The 25,428-nt window shown below is 38.4% G+C and overlaps 1 protein-coding gene and 1 pseudogene across 5 annotated transcripts; one reads left to right on the forward strand and one right to left on the reverse strand.

The window, feature by feature from the left end:
• Positions 1–1,888: 1,888 nt before the first annotated feature.
• FAM177A1 (family with sequence similarity 177 member A1) lies at positions 1,889–24,866 on the reverse strand. 5 transcript variants are annotated; one of them, XM_032871288.1, is made up of 6 exons: positions 24,734–24,866; positions 20,413–20,536; positions 14,219–14,392; positions 5,388–5,454; positions 4,188–4,285; positions 1,889–2,579 (listed from the first exon to the last, which is right to left on the reverse strand). In XM_032871288.1, the coding sequence occupies exons 1-6, from the start codon at positions 24,745–24,747 to the stop codon at positions 2,373–2,375; spliced, it is 684 nt and encodes a 227-aa protein (XP_032727179.1). In that variant the 5' UTR covers positions 24,748–24,866; the 3' UTR covers positions 1,889–2,372. The 5 variants fall into 5 exon arrangements, with proteins under 5 accessions (XP_032727179.1, XP_032727180.1, XP_032727181.1 ...); XM_032871289.1 differs by lacking the exon at positions 24,734–24,866 and adding an exon at positions 20,634–20,663; XM_032871290.1 differs by lacking the exon at positions 24,734–24,866 and adding an exon at positions 20,634–20,652 and having other exon boundaries at positions 20,413–20,527.
• On the forward strand, positions 5,703–7,521 carry LOC116875641 (annotated as a pseudogene).
• Positions 24,867–25,428: the final 562 nt, after the last annotated feature.

The raw sequence follows: 25,428 nt of genomic DNA on the forward strand, positions 1-25,428 counted from the left end.
CCACTTTAAATATGTATAATCTTTAGATATAAAGGAAGTTATCATGGGATATTTCTGACATTAGACATTATGACATTAAATATTTGAGGGATAGTTTATATGTGGTCATTTAACCTCAAGTCTTCTAAAAGTATTCCCTGTATCAGAGATTATAAACTTCCTATTCATTAGAATAGAGCCATTTCATTTCTGGGTTAGTAGTGTTTGGAGATGATATCTCTTTTTATAAGATATTTCAGTAAAAAGTATTCAAGTTACTCTTTCACTTTAATTAAAATCACTGGTATAAAATAATCTGTCTAGCTTTATTAACCAGTACCAGGGTCACATTTTATAAAACTCAACTCCATTTTGTTAAGGATTTTTGTTAGAGAATTTGTTAATTCAGTGTAAAGGTTCTCAATTATACTGTTGTTTCATTTTTTTTTATGAGAAGAAAGATTAGAAGAGGGTAAAATAATCATGAACTATGATCCAGGGGGGAATAGTAAATATAAAAGAAGGGTCAAAAATGAAGGAAAAGTAAAAGAGGCTTAAAAATAAGACAAAACCATTTAATCGATTTCTGGGAAATTTTATAGTTTGCATAAATAAAGTATAAAGATTTAATAAGGCACAGTGAATAACTATATAAACATTACAAACTGGCCACTGTTGGACAATTAAGAGAAAAGTGAAATTTAAGAAACAAAACTTTCATAATCTTCCTTCTACAATCAGAAAGGTTTCTAGGTAAACTTTCAGATCTAGTGCCTCTAGGGAAAAGATCATTATTAGATATGCATGCCTTCACTGGATAACCAATAAATACTTGAGTTGGAGGTCCTATCTCAAAGTTAAAAACAAATTAGAGGGAAGAGGTCAAGTTAGCATGTTTTAGAGCTTCTGGTAAACTATAATTTATGGTGACATTAATTACATGATCTGAAGCTTAATCCTTTACTAAAGAATTTACAGCCATGACCAAAAAAATTATCATCACATACCATGCATGAACTACCATACCACAGATCCATATAACTGAAGATTCCAAGTGAAAAATTATCTTTCCTAAATCTTTCAGATTTCAGTTGAAGAACTTAGTGGCCAGATGTTCATGTTCACTGATAACAGATTTCTGTAATAGGACCACTGTACCTTTGTTCGAGGAGTTTCTTTGAAGCTACATTTTATATAAAAATATTTAAGATTGACAGTTTAATGCTGCTTAAAACCACCATTAATCTCTGAAAGCTCTTAAGTCTGTGAATAGGCTTTTAAGTGCAGCATTTCTGAAATACTCCACACAAGAATTCTTCCTTACCCACATTTAGTTATAAATCAAAATCATACAGATCTCTCATAAGATTATGAGTGCATATTTAGGAATATTTTCAAACTTAGTTTCATATTATACTTAAGTAAGTGTTGCCAGTAACACAGTGGGCTCTAGAGAGCTGACCACACCTGGGTTAAGCAAACTACCCACTCTACTGTTGTTAATTTCAAAGAAGAGAATGATTGGTGACTTCACTATGCTACTGTGGCACTTGGTACAATATTAACAGTAGCCCCTGAAGGGTCAAGTCTTCATCTGTCCCTCACCCTACCATCCTCCCTCCAACTACTTGGCCCACAGGAAACACTCAGGGTCCACTGAGTCACAAAACCAGGATGCCATGTGGATAATCACTGGATGTTACCACTTGAATACAAATACATTAATAAATACATCTCGTAACTAGTGTTTTTAATGTAATGTTCAAAGCTAGTTATTTAATTTGAATAACTGCTGAAAAAGAATGTAAGATTAAGTAACTGCATCAAAAAATGGAAACCCATCTTAGAACTGGTGTTACAAACTCACTCACCTTTTCATAAAATATTCTCAAGGAAAGAAAAATCAAAGTGCTTTTGTCTTGCTCCTTTTATTACACACTCAGTGAACCATCCTTAGTATGAAATTAATGGTTAGATTTATAAATGTAAGACAACATGAGAAAATCTAGGGGGGGAGGAATCCTTATTTCAGTCTGAGACTAGAAAGATCAGCTCCAGTTAGTAATTTAAGTATCTTTTTTCTTACAAACACCAATAACAGACAAGCTTGATAATTTAACACTTAATTGGCAATTAGGGCTCTAGAATGTCCTTAATTTCTTTAAAGAACATTTTAAAGCCAAAGCCCTAATGTGACACACAGAAAAAGCGTAGTATAAATGATCAAATTTCAGATCTGGCTTTTGCTAGATAGAGCCTAAGAATGAAGAAACATTTTTCCCTTTCCAGATAATAATTTAAAATATAAATAATTGTATTAAGTCCCACTGAATAAAGAATGTGAAAATTCCTGGTATTATAAAAACCCTAGAGTTTGAAGTCTGATAGTCATTCTATGGTGGGACAGAAACTGGATTTTGTTTGCTTTCCATAATTACTTCACAGTCTCCCTCCATTTCAAAATTGAGATTGACAAATGAACTGGATGCCACTGTTTCTGGTTGATCCCTCTGGACAATGGAATCAGCCTGCAGTTTATTCTGCTGGTATTGTCTTTCTGCTTCTTCAGACATTCTGTTTTCTTCTTCTTCTTCTTCTTCCTAAAAAGAGGAAATAATCAAGAATAGATGAAATATAAATGCCTAAAAAGAACAGTATTTGTTACCCACTTTCAACTGCTTGTGCCTTTTTTTAAAAACTAAAACAATAGTGACATGTCCAATTCAGTCTCATCTAATTAAGCCAAGACATACCTCCTTGTCCTGTGTTCCCAAACTGAAATGGGAACTATCATATGTCATTTTAAGGAAAGGGAAGTCATTTTTAAGTATGGTACAGCACTGCTTAAATGGGTCCTGAATTAACTTTGACAGAGGCTATATCTTTCAGATAAATTCTAATCTAAATAAAAAATAGCTAAATACTGCATCACTTCAATTACAGGGTATCAGCCTATTCAGTGGAATGGGGTGGTCCAGTCACCAAATGGTATAACTTGGTTAATGTTCCCCAAAGCAGCTAGTATACAGATAATTTCTAGGTCCAGAACTTCTAAATTCTTGGAGGAAGTGAGTATTGTATTGGTCAATGCTATATGGGTACTCAGTACAGAGTAGGTAACCAGTCAAGATTAATTTAGAGCTTGCTTGAGAGAACACAAGAAAGAGAGACACTGGGGAGTCTATTACATAGTCCAGATGAGGTACTGAGGCTCTAAACATGGCTGAAAGTGTTAAAAACACTCATTTGTTCATAAAAGGAGTTTTGAAACCATTTAACAAATATAAAGTCAGCTGTCTTTTCTATATGTATGGCCAGCCACTCCCCCAGTGCACTCTGCTCCAGTGATAAAGGACTATTCCCACCACTTCTCCAAATACACAACTTATCCTCATGCCTCTACATTCTCACTTTAGCTGAATTCCCCTCCCCATTTGCTTGAAGAATAATATAAGATTCTAATATTTATTTTGTGTTCACCAATATACACTGGGTGCTGTTCTAAGCATTTTACATATCAACTCATTTAATCCTTAGAGCCACCCTGAACATGGATGCCACAATTTTCCTCATTATAAAGATGAAGAAACTGAGGCTTACAAAAGTTAAGTATCTTGCACCGATGGTTTTCAAAGTTAGAAATGGGGCAGTCAGAATTTGAATTCGAACCCTTTGGTTCTTCAGCCTATGCTCTTAGGAACTAAACTTTTCTCAAGGCTAAACTCATTTCACCCCGACCCTAAAACCTCACTACATTTGCAGACAAATTGCCTCACCTCTTTGTTCCTTAACACCTGGCACTTACACATTTCTAGTACTTGTAATTTTCTGTGCTTCAAATCCTCCACTTCTCCTATATCCAGTCTATAGGTTCTAAGTACAGAGACTGTCTTATTTCCTCATCTGAAAACTGTAATAATCCAGAGAGAGATGTATGAAGATTAAATAAGATCATATATAAGGCACCTCACATAACAGCCCAATGAAATCCAGCTTAGTCTCACACCAAGATCCTAGGGAAATTTCAGTTTATAAACATATAAATTAAAAATATCTAACTTGATTAATTAGTAATCCTACAATGAAATGCCTACCCTAAGGGAGCTCTCTCTTTTGGGCGGCTAGAGAGGATATATATGCTCATTACACAACCCATTAAGTCCACAGTAAATCAAACTGAAGCAAAAAAATGTAAAAAGGAGACACACCTCCTTCTTCAACCGGTAATACTCATCAATGGCATATTGGTACTTTGGGGTGCTGATGCCCAAAACAGATGCAATCTTCTCTCCAAGAAAGTCACACACTGAAGATACAAAAGTTAAATGGCAAAAACCAAACAAACACAAAAACGCAAAAGTTAAATGGCTTATATAATTCCATAAACATTTCTTGAGCACGTTCTATGTGCAAGGCACTATAAGAATACAAAAGTTATAGTCCCTGCCCTCAGGGAGATTATGGACACTCAGTGCATCTCTTCTGTGTATCTTCCTCGATTTCCTCAAGAGGCACTAGTAGCTCCTTCTGGGTTCCCAACAACACTCTGCTCGTATCTCTAATTATACATGTATCACCATGTATTATAATTATCTATTACATGTCTACTTCTTCAAGAAAAAACATTGACTTAAAGAGTTGGGGCATCATTAGACTCCAAGGGAGGAATGGCTTGCAGTGTAACATTCCCTGAGGGCCTGCCACATGCCAGGCACTGTGAAAGGTTAGACTCAGAGGGGCTGACGAAGCAGATTCGAAAGGTAGTCCAGGTCTGAAAGTGAAGATTTTCCTTACACCACACTACCTAGTAATATTGAGTGCTCAGTAAATGTTTCTTGAATGAATTACTATTCAAAATTACCTATAATAAAAAGCAGAAAATGATAAGCTATTGCAGAGTTGAAATTGAAAATAGAGGAAAGCTTTATAATTTAAAACCTATATTTAAAATTAGCATGATTAACTCATATGTTGATAGTTCCTTTCCTTCAGTGACTTAGTTATAGCTCAACTTAAGATATGAGGTATTAATGAAATTAAAAATAAATGAATTGTATAATACAGGCTCTAGAATAGTCAAACAGACTAAGAACAGTATCAGTACAAAACCATGTAACAAAATAGCAAAATAGTTGCTAACACAGAAGGTCCAGAAACATAAAAATTAATATAAAATAAATTAATAAAGCCATTTTTTAGTTCTCTAAAAAAACCCCACCACTTGAAAGTGAAGAATGTTTTGAAGTGAAGTACAAGTTAGATTAATATCCAATGCTAGCTAGCTGCTGAGAACAGAGTGATTAACCCCTAATGTTTCTCCTTCACTTTGGAAACACCCCATTTGGTAAAGTTCTTGCTCTTGAAGCATATTATAACAGTTATACAATATTCAAACAGAAAAGTAATACCTGAGAGGGTTGATGTGGCAGCTCGGAGCATGTAAAACCATAAGTAGGGGCCCCAGGTGAGTTTTGTCTGCAACGAGAAGTCAGGTTAGCAACATTCATACCTAAACCCATTGGTTATATTTAGGCCAGAATGAAGCAATCAAGTATTTGGCTGGCACATAGAATATTCTATAGATAGTACTACAGACTACAATCCAATTAAAAATTGAGAAGCTTTAGAGACAGTATTCCACAAAGACTTTTTATATTTACCCATATAACTATAATATTTACCCTATGTCTGTGGAATAACCAAAGAAAGCAGCAGCAACTAAAATGGAGTTGGTATGAATTGACAATCTACAGCCTCTTCTCCTGTCTTGCTGCTTTTTTGTCTTCATTGTTCATAAGCACAATATCAGAGAGAATATGCAATAAATAGAAAGGAACCTTAAGAAATCATACAGTACAACATACTTATAGTACAGCGAGGAAATTGAGATTCAGAGAAAGTAAGCAGGATAAGTAAGAGCACATCAAATGAACTTTCAATGATGGGAAAACAAGTGACCAGTAAATGGCAAGGTGAGTATTTTGCTTCTTTAAGGATTAAGAAGGGCCTGGGGCGTTTGGGTGCGTTCGCCCTGGGCTCAGGTCATGATCCCAGACTCCTGGGATGAAGTCCCACATCGGGCTCCTTGTTCAGCAGGGAGCCTGCTTCTCCCTCTGCCTCTGCCTGCTACTGCTTGTGCTCACTCTCTCTGACAAACAAATAAATAAAATCTTAAAAAGGATTAAGAAGGGCCTAGACTATATACCCCAAGACAAACTCCGTGTGCATTTAGTAAAGCAGGACAAATGGCAGAAGGCAATCTACACTGCACAACTCCACTATTAATCTTGGTGCTGTCATTGCCATAGAACACTTCTGTGAAGCTTGCCACACAGACAACAGTTTGCTTCTGTGGATGAAATCAGTAATAAAAGCATGTTTCATTGTACTAATATTTCTGTTTACCAAAATAAAGTATAATACAGAACAATCAGTCAAATAATATTAATAGTATTATTATTTTAATATTGTTTCCAGGAAGGAGAAAAATGATGAAATTATACATAATATTCTTAGCTAAGATATACATTCATGATTATAAGGTATTAAAACAGAAAACACAAGAATATCTGTAAGACTGGGTAGATGGACTAAAGAGAAAAGGGGGAAACACACAACACTCTTCCCATGAAAACCAAGTATGCTGACTTCTGTGATAGTATTCTTGAAAAGAAACGGAAGTGAGTTAGCTCTTTTATCTCTATCTACATAAGAATGAGTGTCCAAGTAAACAAATACCTTCAACTAAGAAAATACTGTATATTTATGATTCTCTCAATCAAATCCACTGTATCTTCTATATTCAAAGCTGGAAGCATCTCTCTTATGTGGGGATAAGGGTTATTTTAGGGATTCTGTTTAAGACGTTCTCATCTAGGGCAGGGCAAAGAGGGTCATCATCTCTGCTCCTTCTGCTGATGCTCCCATGTTCGTGATGGGTGTGAACCATGAGAAGTATGACAACTCCCTCAAGATTGTCAGCAATGCCTCCTGTACCACCAACTGCTTGGCTTCTTTGGCCAAGGTCATCCATGACAACTTCGGCATCGTGGAGGGACTCATGACCACCATCCATGCCACCACCACCCAGAAGACCATGGACAGCCCCTCTGGGAAGCTGTGGCGTGACAGCCGAGGGGCTGCCCAGACATCATCCCTGCTTCCACTGGTGCGGCCAAGGCTGTAGGCAAGGTCATCCCTGAGGTGAATGGAAAGCTCACTGGCATGGCCTTCCGCGTCCCCACGCCCAACATGTTGGTCATGGATCTGACCTGCCGCCTGGAAAAAGCTGCCAAATACGATGACATCAAGAAGGTATTGAAGCAGGCATCAGAGGGCCCCCTCAAGGGCATCCAGGGGTACACTGAGGACCAGTTTGTCTCCTGCGACTTTAACAGTGACACCCATTCTTCCACCTTCGATGCGGGGGCTGGCATTGCTCTCAACGACCACTTTGTCAAGCTCATTTCCTGGTATGACAATGAATTTGGCTAGAGCAACCAGGTGGTGGACCTTATGGTCTACATGGCCTCCAAGGAGTAAGAGGCCCTTGGACCACCAGCCCCAGCCAGAGCAAGAAGAAGAGAGAGGCCCTCAGCTGCTGGGGAATCCCTGCCCCAATTTATCCCCCAAAACACTGAGAATCTCCCAACCTCCACTGTTTCCATCCCAGACCCCCTGAAGAAGGGGAGGGGTTTGGGGAACCCTACCTTGTCATGTACCATCAATAAAGTATACAGTACCCAGCCAAAAAAAAACTCTCGTCTTGGTGTTTACCTTACAGTTTTTATAGCAAACAGGACAGTGCAGTAATATAGGGAATGGAAACAGTTTCTGTAACACATGATAATGGCAGGGCCAATAAACTACTTGGAAAAGGATTAAGCAGGCTTTTGGAGGAAAGCATATATTTCTCAGTGGACCAATTCTCCTGGAGTTGTTTCTAGAGAGAACAATTGCTGATATCCATGCAGTGACTATCAAAGAGTCAAACCTGCTCCAGAGCTGAGGAACTGGTTAAGGATCCCTGAATAACATCTATCATTATCACACACAATTACACAGAATGAATGCATGGGGCTCTTTGTTTAGACACTGATCTTACTGAATTGAAAGGGCAGATGACTCAAGAGTCTACATTGGAACCTTGCCACCACTGCCAGCATCACCACCACACCACTACCCCAGTAACAAGAGAAATGGGCCAGATCTTGGTCTTCAAGACTTCCAGTTTATGGTGCAAACTTACGCTGATTCATTTTTTCTCCAAAAACCTAAGTATCTATCCCTACCTGAATAATTGAGTATCTACCCCTTCCTTAATAAGAACTATTCAGACTTGCTATCTTTTATTTTTAAACAACTTATTTTTTTTTAAGATTTATTTATTTATTGGGACACCAGGTTGGCTCAGTTGGTTAAGCCGCTGCCTTTGGCCCAGGTCACTCGATCCCTGGGATCGAGTCCACATCGGGCTCCTTGCTCGGCAGGGAGCCTGCTTCTCTTGCTGCCTCTGCCTTCCTCTCTGCCTGCTTGTGTGTGCTCTCTCTCTGACAAATAAACAAATAAATAAAATATTTTTTTTAAGATTTTATTTATTTACTGACAGACAGAGATCACAAGTAGGCAGAGAGGTAGGCAGAGAGAGAGAGGAGGAAGCAGGCTCCCTGCTGATCAGAGAACCCGATGCGGGGCTCGATCCCAGGACCCTGAGATCATGACCTGAGCTGAAGGCAGAGGCTTTAACCCACTGAGCCACCCAGGAACCCCTAAACAACTTATTTTTAAATTACAAAAGTAATGCTTATTTTTTGTGGAACACTTAAGAAAATGGAGCAAAGTATAAGGAAAATAAAAGTCACCCATTTTTCTATCACCTGTAGATAATTATCACTAATATTTGAATATATTTTCCAAGTCTTTTCCTAAGCATGTATGTTTTTACAACATTGCTGTATTTTCTCTACCCTGCTGTTTTCCCCCATTTATAATACTTGTATTTAACCAAAAGGACTGAAATCAGGACCTCCAAGAGATATTTCCACTTCCTTCTTCACTGTAGCATTACTCATAACAGCCAAGATGTAGAAGCAACCTAAATGTCCACTGATGAATGAATGGATAAAGAAAATGTGGGAATACATATAATGGAAAATGCAGCCTTAAAAAAAAGAAGGAAACAACATAGATGAACCTTGAGGACATTATGTTAATAAAATAAGCCAGTCACAGAAAGAGAAATAGTGCATGACAGAACATCAATCAGCATTTCTGCTCCTGCCCCCAAGCCACCTATTACTGAGACTGTTTCAGGTGAGTGCAGTTGACAGGTGTGGACTCCCTCCTTCTTCTGTCAGCTCCCGTTGATGGAATGGTAGAGCCACTGAGAATCCTAGGGCACTGACAGTCTCTGTTCATGAAGCAGCAAAAAACCCCAAAAAGATCTAAGGCAGTAACTGCTCCTCACCTCTACCAGCACTCAGCTCCTAAACCAGGGCTGTCACTCAGGAATGCAACACTGTGCCTACCCCCAACTTCAGAGCTCTGGCTAAGAGATTTTGCCCAGGAGGAAAAGTAAGCCATAAAACAGCTCCTAATCTGTTCTCAAATGAACTGACTTCATTTGCAACAGAGCTGCAACCAAGGCCAAAGGGTGCTCTCAAAATCAGCGGAGATTGTGTTAAGAGGTAATTGAGAGGAAGTTCTTAGTTCTTACCCTGCAGATGCAGGCTAAACTAAAGGCTAGCTAGTTTGTAGCAAAGAAGAGGAGGTGGGGAGGAGACAGACTTCACTAAAATAATCCAGCAGTCACTAAACAAACAAACAAACAAACAAAAACAAAACACAAAAAACAAGCAAAGAACAGGGGGTGGGGTGGAGAGGGTAAGGGCAGTATTGAGAGTTGTTGTAATATATTGTCTAAAATGTACAAAAAAATTAAGAGACATACAAAGAAACAGAAGTATGCTATACACAGGAGGAAAAGCAGGCAATAGAATCTACACATGAGTGACTAGATGCTGAATTTAAAAGAAAAAAATGTCAAAGCAACTTTTATAAGTATGTTCAAAGAACTAAGGAAACCATAATTAAAGAAATAAAGTATAACAATGTTGCATTGAATGGAGAATATTAATAAAGAGATAAAAATTATTAATGGAGAGGCACCTGGGTGGCTCAGTTAAGCATCTGACTCTTGATTTTGGCTCAGGTGTCTGAGATGGAGAGCCCCAGGTTGTAGGGCTCCACTCAGCAGGGAGTCTGTTTATTTCGCACTTCCTCTCCCTCTACTCCTACCCCCATGCTCACATTCTCTCTCTCCCTAAAATAAATAAATAAATAAATCTTTAAAAAATTATTAACAAGAACCAGATGGAAACTTTGAAGTTGAAAATTGCAATAAATGAAATGAAAAATTGAGTAGCAGGGGCTTAATAGAACAAAAACACAAAAATGAAGGGAACAGACAACTCAACAATAACAGGTGGAGACTTTGATGGCCCATTTTCAATAACAAACAGGACAACCAGGCAGATCAACAAGGAAACAGAAGACTTGAAAAACACTATAAGCCAACCAGACCTAACAGACACCTACAGAACACGTAACCTAACAATAGAATCTACATTCACCTCAAGTATAAACAGAACATTCTCTAAGACAGACCACATGCTAGGCCATAAAACAAACCAATTTAAAAGGAGAAATAATACAAGTATCTTCTTCAATCACATAGGGTGAAATTAGAAATCAAGAACAGGGGCATCCGGGTGGCTCCGGTGGTTAAGTGTTCAACTCAGCTCAGGTCTTGACCTCAGGGTTATGAGTTCAAGCCCCACACTGGGCTCCACGCTGGGTATGGAGCCTACTAAAAACAAGAAAAAACAAGAACAGAAAATATAATGTGAAAACTTAACAAATATATGGGAAGTAAATAACATACTCTTAAATAACCAATAGGTCAAAGAAAATACTTTGAGATGAATGAAAATGAAGGTGTAACATACAAAACTTATAAGATGTAACTAAAGCAGTTCTTAAAGGGAAATTCACAGCTAATTAAAGAAGAAAGATAACTTTCCTTTAATAAAGGAAAGATAACCTTCCACCTTAAGACACGGGAAAAAATAAAGCAAACTAGATCTAAAACAAGCAAAAGGAAGGAAATAAAGACTAGTGTGAAAACCAATGAAATGGAGAAAGAAACAAGAGAAAAAACCAGTAAAACCAAAAGCTGGTTCTTGGAAAAGATCAACAAAATTGGCAAACCTTTTGCTAAAGTAAACTGACCCAAGAGAAAAGAAGGAAAGCCCAAATAATTAGAATCAGGAAAGAAAAAACAAAAAGGACTATAGAGGAATACTACGAACAACTACGTGACAACAAATTTGACAACATATGAAATAAACAAAACTACCAAAATGGACTTAGAAATAAGACAATTTAGGAATCAAAAAACCATACACAATGAAAAGCCTAAGCAGCTTCACAGGTAAGGTCTACCAAACATTTAAATAAGAATTAATACCAATTCTTCACAAAATCTCCCCAAAGAACCAACCAACAAAAAACCCAGAGGAGGAAGGAACAGTTCCCAACTCATTTTATGAAGCCAGTATTACTCTGGAACCAAAACCAGACAAAAACATCACAAGAAAATTATAGACCTATATTTTTTTATGAGTACGGGGTGCAAAAATTCCCAATAATTACTAGCAAACTAAATCCAGCAACATATAAAAAGAACTATATACCATGACCAAGTGGGTTTTATCTTAGGAATATAAGGCTAGTTTTGCAGCCAAAAATCAATCAATGTCGCCATTATCAACAGAATAAAGAACAAGGCAGTTCTTCAAATGTTTAAATATAGTTAGCATATGACCTGGCAATTCCACTCATAGGTACATAGCAAAGAGAAATTAAAAACTGTATCTAAATGTTCACACCAGCATTACTCATAGTAGCCAAAAGGTAGAAATAGCCCAAAAGTCCATATACTGACAAATGTGGTATCTCAAAAAAAGGAATGAAATTGACATATGCTATAACATGTATGAAAGTTGAAAACATGCTAAATCAAAGAAGGCAGTTACACAAGATCACTTGTTATGTGATTTCATTCTATGAAATGTCCATAATAGGAAAATCTGTAGAAAGAAAGTAGATGATGATTATTAGGAGTTGGGGAGATGAAGGATAATGTACAATAACTAAAGGGTACTGAGTTTCTTTTTGAGGTGATATAAATGTCCGAAAACTGACTGTGGTAATGGTTGTGCACATCTATGAATACACTAAAAGCCACATCACTATAACTTTAAATCGGCAAATTGTATGCTATGTGAACTGTATCTCACTAAAGCTTGTTAAAAAAAGTAAATTTTTAGGCACATAGGAAGGATGCATTTTCTTTTATGCAATGCTTTTATTTTTTAATGCTCAAAAATAATAAAATTTATTTACTTACTTAATAAATAAAATTTATTTATAAAATTTATTTATTTATTTAATAAATAAAATTGAAGATTTTATTATTTGAGAGAGAGAGAGAGTATGTGTGAGAAGGGAAAGAGCAGAGAGAGAGACAAGCAGACTCCACACTGAGTGTGGAGCCCAATGCAGGGCTTGATCCCACCACCCAGAGATCATGACCCAAGTCATAACCAAGAGTCAGATGCCCAAATGACTGAGCCACCCAGGCGCCCCAGTATGCAATGCTTTTAGTATCGCTTTCTATGTAATAGGGAGCAACTACTGAGACAATGATTTTTAAAAACATACAGACAGATACCAATGTATAAGAACTACAAATAAGAACTACAAATAAAACTAACAATAAAGAACGACAAATAAGAACTAACCCCTTCAAAGTAATTTAAAAGAAAAATGCTTATTCCAACAATTCTCCCAGTGCATGAAACACCTCTGTAATATTCTGCATGCATTTGGAAATGCCATCAGAGTATACTGCATGGTCCTTTGAATATATTCCATAGTAGAGACTCTGGATCTAATTTTTTTTTAATAACCAAAATCTATCAAAAGCCAAATCTGATGAAATACTAGTAATAACATTTTTTAAATCAAATACAAATTAATAATTCTCTATCCTGCTACCCTTCTTTAGAGCACTTTACAGTCTGGTAATTATAATATGTACTTATTGCCTGTCTTCCCACTAGCATATAAGAGCAAAAATTTTTGTTGCCCGTGACTGCATCACTAGTGCCCAAAACAGTACTTACTAGAAAGTCAGTAAATACTGATCAACTAAACACTTCAAAGACTACTTAGAAGGACAACACTCCTTTTAAAGAATGTATAGCTTGGGGCGCCTGGGTGGCTCAGTGGGTTAAAGCCTCTGCCTTCGGCTCAGGTCATGATCCCAGGGTCCTGGGATCAAGCCCTGCAACAGGCTCTCTGCTCAGCAGGGAGCCTGCTTCCCCCTCTCTCTCTGCCTGCCTCTCTGCCTGTGATCTCTGTCAAATAAATAAAATCTTAAAAAAAAAAAAAAGAATGTACAGCTTGTCCTATAATTTTATAGTTACATCATGTATAATTTAGAAATACTTAAATTTAGCTGATGAGGCACATAAAGTTAAGAACCATAGATTCCTATCTTCCAGTCAAAACTTGAGGCAATAATGTAAAAAAGAACTAATGAATCCTAAATTTTAGGTGTCAACTGCTACGGCAGCATAATCCGTAATTCAAAGGGACTGAAATCCAAGCACTCTCTTTAGTAAGATAAATCTTAAAGAAACTTAGCCACACTGAAAAGTACTCTGACACTCAAGCTATTTAAGACTACTGAAATGCAGGAATATTTCCATCCATGTGTGTAAAAATACTGTTTTCTATCAAATCATAATGTATACTTTTATAACCAAAATATAGTTGATTTAAACCTCAAAAGACCCCTTTCATTTGATGTTTAAGGGGAAACAAATCAATTTTAAAAACTATTGACAGTGCCTTCTTAGCACCCTAGGCAGTGTGGGAGTCTCATAAAAAACTATTGACAAGGGGCGCCTGGGTGGCTCAGTGGGTTAAGCGTCTGCCTTTGGCTCAGGTCATGATCTCAGGGTCCTGCATCGGGCTCTCTGCTCAGCGGGGAGCCTGCTTCCCCCTCTCTCTCTGCCTGCCTCTCTGCCTACTTGTGATCTCTCTCTCTGTCAAATAAATAAATAAAATCTTAAAAAAAAAAAAAAACTATTGAAAAGAGCATCAAACTTACAGGATCAACAGTAGGCAAAACATCTTTCTTCTCCGGGCCATCAACTTCATCTTCATCTGTGCTGTATTCTTCCATGGTTTCACCACTAACAAAGTGAATGACTCTCCTCGGGACTTTCTTCTTCTTTCCTATAACTCCCAGTTCTACATTTTCAAAGCCTCTTTCACTATTCATCTAATGATGATAAATTAAGATAGTAAGTTTCAAGTGAGGTTAATTTTCTTTCATATGGCAAAAAAAAATTTCTTGATTGCTTTATTTTAGGGAATAAAGAAACAGAAACCAATCCTTAATGTATTTTTTAGAAAGTAAGACATCATACACACACAGGAATATCAATAACATAAATGTAGAGTTTAATGAATAATAAAGCAAACATCTATATACCTTCTACAGAGGGTAAAAAATAGAATTTAACCAAATAAACTTTTGTGAAGTCAACGGCTAAGAAATCAAGCACCACACTTCAAACAGAGCAATTCCAATGCTTATAATATGCGAAGATACTCTGGACATCAATCATTTTAAAGAATAATGCTAATTACAGATCAATGCGTAGTATCAAAAGATATCATATAGATGCACATGTACATATATTAGAGACATCAAATAAAATACCAGTTCATGGCAAGGAACTTTCCTAAACCTTAGGATCTGGGTTTAGCTACTTGTGAACAAAACAAAACCCATTCGATTAACTCTGCTTCTCTCCTCTTCTCAAAACAGGAGTTCCAAATTAAAATGCCTTTTAAGGCCAGGTGGCACCAAAAGTGAGCAAAACTGTAAAGGGAAGGGTAGACTCCGAGGAGAAAGCATCCCCAGTGAAGACATTTAAACTGAAAAAATGTTTTATAGCACTGTGCAGTCCAAATAAAACTCACTTGTAGATCAAATCTAGAAAACAACCCACTAAGCGTTCTATCTTTGAATTTTCAAATTTCTTAGTCAATAACACATAGGTGACAACAGAGTTTTCCTGATAGTAAGAAGATTTGCCTACTGCCACACCACCCTGAGCAGGCCTGATCTTGTCTGATCTCGGAAGCTAAGCAGGGTCATGCCTGGTTAGTACTTGGATGGGAGATAGTAAAAACATTTTACAGATTTTAGTGCAATAGTCTATGGAATTCTAATTACAGCCAAATTTCATTCCTAGGGATATACTAACTTTACCTCAAATATAAATCCATGTTCCCAAATCAAGGTAAATGCATATTGCGGGAGCGGACAAAGAGCTTTTCACTGTTATCTTGCCTAAGAAAGCCTTTATTTCATCTCCTTACTAGAGTACTTCAAAAAGGCACAGTACAATTATGAAGGAAAACCCAGCAAGTGGTTACTCCTAGGGATAGGTACTGAGACGGGGGAGGAAGAAGGGGTAAGGGAGTAGTTATTCTTTTTTGTATTTTGTTATTTTTTGTTTTGTGAAGAGAATATGTTCATGTATTACTGATAAAATTTAAAAACTAAACCAAACAAAATTATACAGGACTAGAGGACTGCCACAATTAATTGGAGTCCACATTGGTGGGATTTTCTAGGATGGTCCAGAGTTCAAAAATTTTGTCCTCTATAAGGATTCTTACACTTGTGGGTATGACCACACAATTTAAACCCATGAATGGTGTTCAACCAATAAGAAAGAAAGTTCTTTGAACTGCAGTTGCAGAGATATATTGATAAAAACAGAGATAAAAACTGCAGAGTTATACTGATAAAAACAGTGGACTAGAACTGCCCAGTTATGCAAATATAAGTAACTTCATTTTTGTATTATTTCCTCTTAATCCTTTTAGTTTATTTTTAGAAAATATATATAGCTCTCTGTTCTTCACTTCCTGAAGGTAAGTTTCAGTCATTAGCCAGGATGTGAATACAGGTATATCCAACCTAAAAAACACATGCAGTGGGGCATCTGGGTGGCTCACTTGGTTAAGGAGCTGGCTTTGGCTCAGGTCATGATCCCAGGGTCCTGGGATCAAGTCCCACATCGGGCTCCCTGCTCAGCAGAGAGCCTGTTACTCTCTTTTCCTCTGCCTGCCTCTCTGCCTACTTGTGATATCTATCTCTCTGTCAAAATAAATAAATAAAAATCTTAAAAAAAAAAAAACCACGCGCATTGCGACACTTGAACACACATCACTGACAGCAACTATAACTGCTGTATAGCGAACTGAGATTATGAAAACCTTGAGAGCATGGGATATCTATGGATTAACCTGAAAAAACAAAAGCCACAGTTCTCCCTAGCCTATCTTAAGAGTTCAAACAAATCCCAGCCCTTAATGAAGGAATATCAGCCCATTTATAATATCCATAAACAAAATGAACAACAAACGGTCCACCATGAGGACACCTGGGTGGCTCATTCGGTTAAGCGTCTGCCTTCAGCTCAGGTCATGATCCCAGGGTCCTGGGATGGAGTCCCGTATCAGGCTCCCTGCTCAGTGGGGAACTTCTCCCTCTACCTGCCTATTCTCCTTGCTTGTGCTCCCCCATCATCTCTCTGACAAATAAATAAATAAAATATTTAAAAAGAAAAAAAGCATGGTCCACCAAGTTCCCCTGGTCCCCAGACATGGCGAGCCATTCCTACCCTATCATTTTTCCCCTTGAAATAAGATTTGATTTATGGCTGTTCTAACAACAATGTTTCCTTCTAAACCACTACTCAGGTCTGTGGATCCATTTAAAAGCAAGGGAAAGTCAGAGAAGTTGGGTTAGATCTCCAGTTGTCACACTATTTGGATGGATCTAATGCCAAAGCAACAGTTCCAGTCAGTGAAAATAGCTGAGAACTTTCAGGGTACATCACCATGGCCTGTTCCACCCCCATTAAAGCAGAAGCAGCTTCTCACTGTTCGCTCTAGTAATTTCTCATTGGCTGAATTTTTTCTTTCTTAGACAAAGGCAAAGGAGAAGGGCTGTCTCTCATTGGCTCAACTACTTTACCTTCGCTAGACAACTTTAATAAATCAAAACATTACAGCTGGATCATAACAATTAGTATAAACTTAGCTACTATCTCCATTAACTCTGACTCTTGGCTATATTCTTTCCAAAATATTTTTTTAAACCTACAAAGGTGGGGCGCCTGGGTGGCTCAGTGGGTTAAAGCCTCTGCCTTCAGCTCAAATCATGATCCCAGTGTCCTGGGATCAAGCCCCGCATCGGGCTCTCTGCTCAGCGGGGAGCCTGCTTCCACCTCTCTCTCTGCCTGCCTCTCTGCTTACTTGTGATCTCTGTCTGTCAAATAAATAAATAAATAAATAAAAAATAAATAAATAAACCTACAAAGGTGAAGGCTGAAATATGATTCATAATCTTTTCTTATTTTTGTTAAAGATTTTATTTGTCAGAGAGAGAGAGAGAGAGAGCACGCAAGCAGGAGAGGAAGAAGCACTCTCTGCTGAGCAGGGAGCCCAATGTGGGACTCGATCCCTGGAGGGATCTGGCCCATAGGCCATAGTTCTGTCAACACCTCTTCTTAAGGAAACGGACTGGCACATAAAAAATCTGTGAAAGACAATCTATGACATGTGATTCCGACCTCTACTTAGGGTATAGAAAAGGGGAAACAGTGAAGGGCGGTAACGATGGCTAAAACCAACCAGAAAATTAATTTGGTGAAAAAATTTCCAACAATTATAAATGAAAGTTATTCTCTGAATTTTGCAAATGTTTCTTTTTTACAGATAAACAATAAACCTCTTAGTAAGAAAAATTTCAGTGTCAATATTACAAATTCCATTTTAACAAATTTTAAAGATGTGGAAAAAGAGGTTCCTAACACCAGGAAATTAATAGATGCACTGTCAATTCACATTTTATCAAATTTTATGGTTAACCACCAGACCGTATATCTGTTTATCTAGTTCCCTGGGGCCTGATTTTAATGGCAATTATCTTTTTATACACTTTCATAGAACTTCTTTAAAATATGTACTACACATCACGGATTTCATTCTGTATCACCTTCCCCGACTAGGTAGCTTGCAACATAGCAGTTGGCATAGTGTGTATTCTTCACTGCTATATCCTGTAGTCTATAGCTCTAGTATATCATAAGTTCTTGGTAGCAGAGGTGCTACATAAATGAATAAGTAGTGTACTGAAATTTTAACTTTTTTAATAAGACTGAGGCTCAGATTTTGGTTAAAAGTTTAGTCAAAGAACTTGCCTGATAAAATGTCACAATAGGTAGTGTATGGCTTGGTTTAAGGTGAAATTCTACACAGAGCCAAGCTCCTATTTCTAACTCTTTTCCCTACACGGCACTTGGAATTGCTCAGTTCTGACAAACTGATGAAGGACAGCAGGCTCTCCCCATCCATCCAAGTCCCCACTTCACTGGCCTCTTTTCTTTTACTGTACTCAAAAGCATGGATCTGGGGTTCCCAGAGATGTTTCTGCTTCAGGAATGTGAATGGGAGCAAAAAGGGAAAGTTAGAAAATAGTTTGTATGGTATGAACCCATTTGTGTTTAACACAAAAGAAGATATTATATACGCATAGGAAATCCCAGAATGATTACCAGACAAACTTACTTTTGGTGAATGTGAGATACTGCCCAGGGGAGTATTCCTATGACTTTCTACTTTCAGCTCAATGCTCTCCTTTAGTGTTTAGATATCTATTACTTTTTCAACTAAATATATGAAAATAACATAATATCACTAAACCAAAAGGAAGAACCTCTCTTCAAACAATACTTAGATGATAAATCAATACAGGTATGTTTACTTTGCTATTAGAGTGATTCAAAGCTTGAAGCAGTGATGAAAACAATTACAGAAACAGAAGGAAAAGTCAAATGGAAAATACACCCAGCTTTGTGACAGCAACAGGTCTCAACTGAAAATGAATTGTGGCTCTCTAACCAATTTAGTGTTGCCACTGAATTCTTTCCTGCTGGTTACTTTCCTCCTTAAGTAGGAGAAAAACAAGAAATACCATATAAAAACTACCATGTGGAAAAGTTTTTGTTCATGCAAAGTACATCTTATACTACAAAAGTTATACCACATTCAGGCACTATTCCCTTAGGAATCTGTGGTTGGGGGTGGGGGGGGGTCAGTCTTACTGATATTCTGGTAGTTAGTCTCAAAAATGAAGCCACTAAAAAGGCTTCATTTTCACTGAAGGTGGAAAAGATTTCTACATAGAAGCAACTCGGGTTTTTAATGGCCCATACTATATACTCCTGAGTTGGTTTCAGTTAAAGCAATTTCTTCATTAGCTTTACTTGGCCCAAGATTCTAAACTATTACTTTAGACTACCAAATCCAAAACAAAACAAACCTCTAAACCTTACCTAACTCTCTAAACTTAGGCTATCCAACACAGTAACCATTAGCACCATCTGGCTAATGCTCCCTTAAAATGAGAATAGTTCAAACCGAGACGTGCAGTAGGCGTGACACGCATACACACACAGGATTTCTAAGACTTGTACCAAAAAGAGAATGTAAAATACCTCACTGTTAACTTTTCACATTAGTTACGTACTGAAGTTTTTTGTTATATTAGATTAAACAAAATATTAATAATATGCATTAAAACATTAAAATGTATTTTTATTTTTTTTTAAATATGGCTACTACAAAACGTACAATTTACAACGTAGCTCCCATTATGTTTCTGCTGGGCAGCTCCGAGCCTCAGTTACCTTGCGGGTGAAATGGGGATCACGCCCACATCATGCAGAAGTTATTAGGATTAAGTGAAATAAAGCCTGTAAACGCTCAGCACATAGTTGCTATTAGCTAACCAAAGGGCACAAGCCAAGTCAGGCGCTTCCACCCGGAGAGGCTGAGAAGCGTCTGCAGCCGCCGCCACCGGGCTTCCAGTTACTCTAAGGACAGCCTTTCGGGGACACGCCTTCCTTCCCTGGCTCGCGGACCGAAGCTGGAATAGCACCCCCGGAAGCCCCGCACTCTGCGGCGCGGCCAGCGGAGGGGTTGGTGAGGGACGCCCGGCTGTGGGGAGGCGTCCGCCCCTTCCCCCCAAGCCGGTGTCTTTAGCAGAGGTGGGGCTACAGTGACAAGGAACCCCGAAACGCATCTCCGGCGGGCGGCCTGCTCGGGGGAAGGCCGGGCAGGCCAAGAGAGCAGCGGGCGGACGAGACAGACACGAGACGGGGCTCCCCTAGCCCTAGCCTCCGCGCCGCCGCCTCTCTCGGCGGCCCCACTTACCTGCTGAGCCGATTCCCTGAACGTCGCGGCGGCCGCAGCTTCCGAAGCTGCAACCGCTGCTCCTCCTTCCCCAAGGGTCGCTGGCTCCGGGTCCATCGTCGTCGCCGCCACAGGGCTGCTGGCGCTAGCAAGATAGAACGTCATGGCCGATAAGCCCATTTCCCTCCTCCGCCTCCCCACCCAGGCGCGGACCCTACCGGCCGTCACCAAGCGGGACTCACCGGCAGCGCCCACCTCGCGCCGAGCCTAGACCCGCCACGGCAGGAGGAGCGGGCCTGCCCTGATGGGTGGGACCGGCCTGAGGGGCGGGACCGGCCTGAGGGGCGGGGCCTGCGGGCGCCTCGCCCCTCTCTCCGGCTCCTACGACCGCGGCCTGGGAGGCGCAACGACAGGCTCGCGTGGGGCGGAGCGAGGCGAGCTGCCTGCTGCACTGCTTCCGGCCCAGCCCACGTCCGCCGCTCTCCGAGCCGTCGGCTGGCACCGCCGGTGACGTCATGCCTCGTACCTGCACCTGGAGCTTGGCTTCCCGATCTGGGCGCAGCCAGCCCCCAGCTGCGTTTTGGGCAGTCCCCACTGTCCTAGACCTTGGTTTCTGCACTTAAAAAAGGAAACGGTCCCGTGTGTTTCAAAGGCTTCTGAAAATATATTTTAAGATGTAAGGCTCTGCTGCACCTTATTTTATTTTTTAAAGATTTTGACAGCGAGCGAGCGAGAGAGGGAACACAAGCAGGGGGAGTGGGAGAGGGAGAAGCACGCTTTCCGCTGAGCAGGGAGCCCGATGCGGGGCTCCATCCCAGAAACCTGGGATTATGACCCCCATCGAAGGCGGGTGCCTAAGGACTGAACCACCCAGGCGTCCCTGCATATTTCATTCCTAACATGGATGACAGTCTAGCCCAAAATACTCTTGAAATAAGAGCCTCAAAGGTAAATTTTGTTTACACTTCTCTGACATGCTTAAGTGTAACTGTAGAAAAAAGTTAAGTGAGATCTGAAGAAGAGGAAAGGGCAGCACCAAGGTTCTATTTTGACAAATATGAGGAATATTTTATGTATCTGCGCGTGCGGGCGCGTGTGTGTCAGGGGGCCATACCAGACTTTTAACAATGTTCAACCAAATTAAAGTCATTATTGCAGTGATTACGGCACTACTTAAACTAGTTGGAGCATTTCCAGGTACATGTTCTTTTATTGTGGTTTTAGTATGAAAGTTTTCACACAAGTTATTGTGAATTGTAGGGTTGAAAAATACATTATTTTGGCCACAGGGGCTTTTAATGGAACTTTAAATTCCATTTGTATGCCAGTCAAAATTCAGAAATACTCCCCAAAGTTATGGCCTGGTACGTGTTTTTCTACATGTCACCAACAGGTCCACCACCCCTGCAACCTTAAGTTTGCCTTTATCTAGAGCAAAAATTATTTTTTTGAAGATTTTATTTATTTGACACAGAGAGATCGATCACAGGTAGGCAGAGAGACTGGCAGAGAGAGAGGGGAAGCAGGCTCCCCCCTGAGCAGAGAGCCTGATGAGATCATGACTTAAGCGGAAGGCAGAGGCTTAACCCATTGAGCCACCCAGGCGCCCATGGGGGAAAATTATTTTTTTATTCTCTGCTTAATATTTCTGTACACTTTCTATCCTGCATATAACTTTAACCTAAAAAACAAACCAAAAACCTTAAAGACAAAAGATTATTTGAAAACCATGGACATTTTAATAACTGGTTGGAAATTCATAATCCACATTCTAGTAATAAAATCAAGTTAGCTTGTTGCTAATGTAAACAAGTTTTAGCAATGTGATCTAATGCTGCCTCATTGTCCAAAACAGCAAAAATAAACTCGGCAATAAATTGAAAAGGAAAATAAAAGAGCCAATTGTTAAAGAACTTATGATTTGGCTTTCATAAACAAGAACAGTTCTACATTACTTGTATTCAAAAGCCCTTTCCTCTTATGACATCAACATTATTAAAAATTTGTGGAGTGTTTATAAATGCATGATTTTATTTTGCAAATCGACAAATGCCAAGTTATAGTTTTCAGTGCTGAGGCAGAACTTGTTTTCATAGTTTACAAGTACATTTGTTAGCTTGAAAATTTAAAATGCAAACCATATCCCAACATGAACTATAAGTACTTCCTAAGAAGAGTTACTTTTAACACAAATATTACAATCTATTACAAATATGGACTGGTAGCAACAGAAAAGCATAGAAATCTAATGGTTTTATTTTGGGCATTTATATTTTTGTCATTATCTCCAGACTGTCATAACTAAAAGTGGGCAAAGCAATATGTCAAATCTGTCCTTCATTCACCTTGTAGTATAAGTTGTATTATATCACCATGGCAAAAATACATCCAGGTATGAATATAATTTATCTACTTGAAAACATAATTGTGGTCTAAATTTATCACTTAATGGTATTTACAGATCTAAAAAGGTAAATTTAGATCTACCTGTTTCTCTGAAAGGCTGGGAAACCAAAGCTGACTAAAATTGATAACCAGGCACATCTATCAAATAAAAAACAAGATTTTCTTATGGTTTTCACAAAGGTACATATCTATTTTATCTTTCTTTTTAAGCTACATATCTATTTCAATAGAAAATGTTTTTAAGGTTACCCCATCCCTCAAATAAGGGATCATTGTCAGTGATACATAAGAAAAAATAAGATGGCAAAACTAAAAATGCACTTTAGGTTGATTTTTTTTTGTAATTTTATTTTTTTCAGAGTTCCAATATTCATTGTTTACGCACCACACCCAGTGCTCCATGCAATACGTGCCCTCCATAATACCCACCATCAGGCTCACCCAACCCCCCAACCCCCTCCCCTCCAAAACCCTGTTTCTCAGAGTCCACAGTTTCTCATGGTTTGTCTCCCCGTCCAATTTCCCCCAACTCACTTCTCCTCTCCTTCTCCCAATGTGCTTTAGGTCGACTTTAAGCATAAAGAAATTGTTAAAATAACAGTAGTGGCTCCATTTATTAAGCCCAATACAACAGGTACTGTGCTCAGGATTTTCCTTGTATTACCTCTTCTTCCTAACAGCTCTGTAATAGAGGTCCTATTATAGTTACCAACATTCTACAGATGAGGAGACAAAGGCTCAGAGAGATTAAGAAATTTGCTCATGGACATAGCTGGTAGCTGGCAGAGCAAGAATTCAAACACAGGAAGTCTGATTACAGAGCCTATACTAAAGACACTCTGCTCCTCTGGGAATGAAAATGTCAGAAATGGTCTATTACAGGCAGAAAACTCCTACACCAAAGGTGAATGTGATATTTGAAAAGATTTGGAGGCAAATTATCAAAGTGTGTATTTTTTTTTAAAGTCTATTATGAGAAATAGCCATTTGTAAGTTTTAAAGCCCTATATTTAAGAAACAAATGAAAATACCAAGTGAACATGTTTTATTTGATGCCATGTGAGTACATTTCTTTTAATTGGAATTTGGTCAGATTTTTTTGTCATGGGAATGGACTATTGATATTCAACTAGCAGAATTTTTTATATAGCATTAGTCATAAAATATTAGTTTATTTGTACACTATGCCTAAACATAGCAATTTCTGTGTTGAAAGCTACACATATTAATCTGAAGTCTGAACAGTAGGAGTCTTCTGACAATAATCTAAAAAACTATAATAAAATAAGTATGTATTTGTAATTTATGTAAAATAATTTTTAATTTTTTATATTTGTTATAAAATTAAAATGTTATATATTATTTAAAAACATATTTTTTCTTTTGTGAGCTATAATAAGGATTGCCACAATTAAGGATGCCTTTCCATGTAATGTATACAATGACTAACACGGATATACAATATATAGAAAACTTAAGGGAGTAAGTCCTAAGTTCTCATCACAAACAAATTTTTTTTACTCTTTTCTTTATGTTGTACCTACATGAGAAGATGGGTGTTAGCTGAACCTGTTATGGTAACCATTTCACAATATATGTAAATCAAGCCATCATGCTGTAACCTTATACAGTGATGTATGTCAATTAAAAAAAAAACTAGGAAAAAAAACTCATTTATCTCACTGTCATATATCATTATTTCAGAGCAAGATCAGCCATTATTTAACGCAGTAAGAAAAAAATTGCAGGAAATCAAGAGACACACATCAACTGAAGGATTTCACACTTCCTGCACTTCCTATGAAATGGAGTGTCAAGATATTTGACAGGTATTTCTTGAACCACTTCTGCCAGAAATGAAATTCTGGGACCCCCTTAATTGATTCCCAAAGTCAAAAGTTATGGGCTCATGAATATATCCAATAACAACTCTTACCTCTTTTGGGTCATTGTAGAAGAAATTTCTCTTCTTCAGTTATAAAATCATAAAAAGCAAGCAAGCATGTTTCCCAACCTATGCAGATAGGCAGACATTGCATGTTCTCCTTACTTGATGCAGAGAAGCAACCATTCTCTGGAAAATGGCTCACAAAACTTGAGCATGTGTTGCTAAAAAATATACCATAGTCACAGGATATTACTCCCTTCCACTTTCCTTGAAAAGGAAAAGCCTTTACACCCCAGTGTTGGGGGAGTCTCTGGCCTCAGGAAGATTTTCTCAGCTTCAGGCTCATCGAAATTATCCCTGTTACAGGCAGGTACTGCTGTGTAATTACTTGAGTATTTTGCCATTTAGATCCAACTGCTACCGAGAAATGCATTGTTTTAGGCTGAGAGAACCCTGTAAGCCAAGTGAAGCTAAAAAAATAAATGTTTTTGAAGTGATAATTTCAAATGGATAGAGAAGGGTAATGAGAAAACTGCAGAGTAGCACAGGCATGCCAAACTCAAAAGAACTTGTGTGGCGCCGCATGAGTATTATCAAAGGAAATGTGCCATAATTACCAGCTTACAAGGTGTATTTTCCTCTTAAAAGTATCTGAAAATTACCTCATACTAATATACCCATATCACACTAAGAGGTCAGTAAAAATGGCCTAAATTCTTGGGTTAGCAACTACCCAACACTGA

Source organism: Lontra canadensis, unplaced genomic scaffold (genome assembly GCF_010015895.1).
Source record: "Lontra canadensis isolate GAN:19392208 unplaced genomic scaffold, GSC_riverotter_1.0 scaffold42, whole genome shotgun sequence".
In the NCBI taxonomy this organism is placed as follows: domain Eukaryota; kingdom Metazoa; phylum Chordata; class Mammalia; order Carnivora; family Mustelidae; genus Lontra; species Lontra canadensis.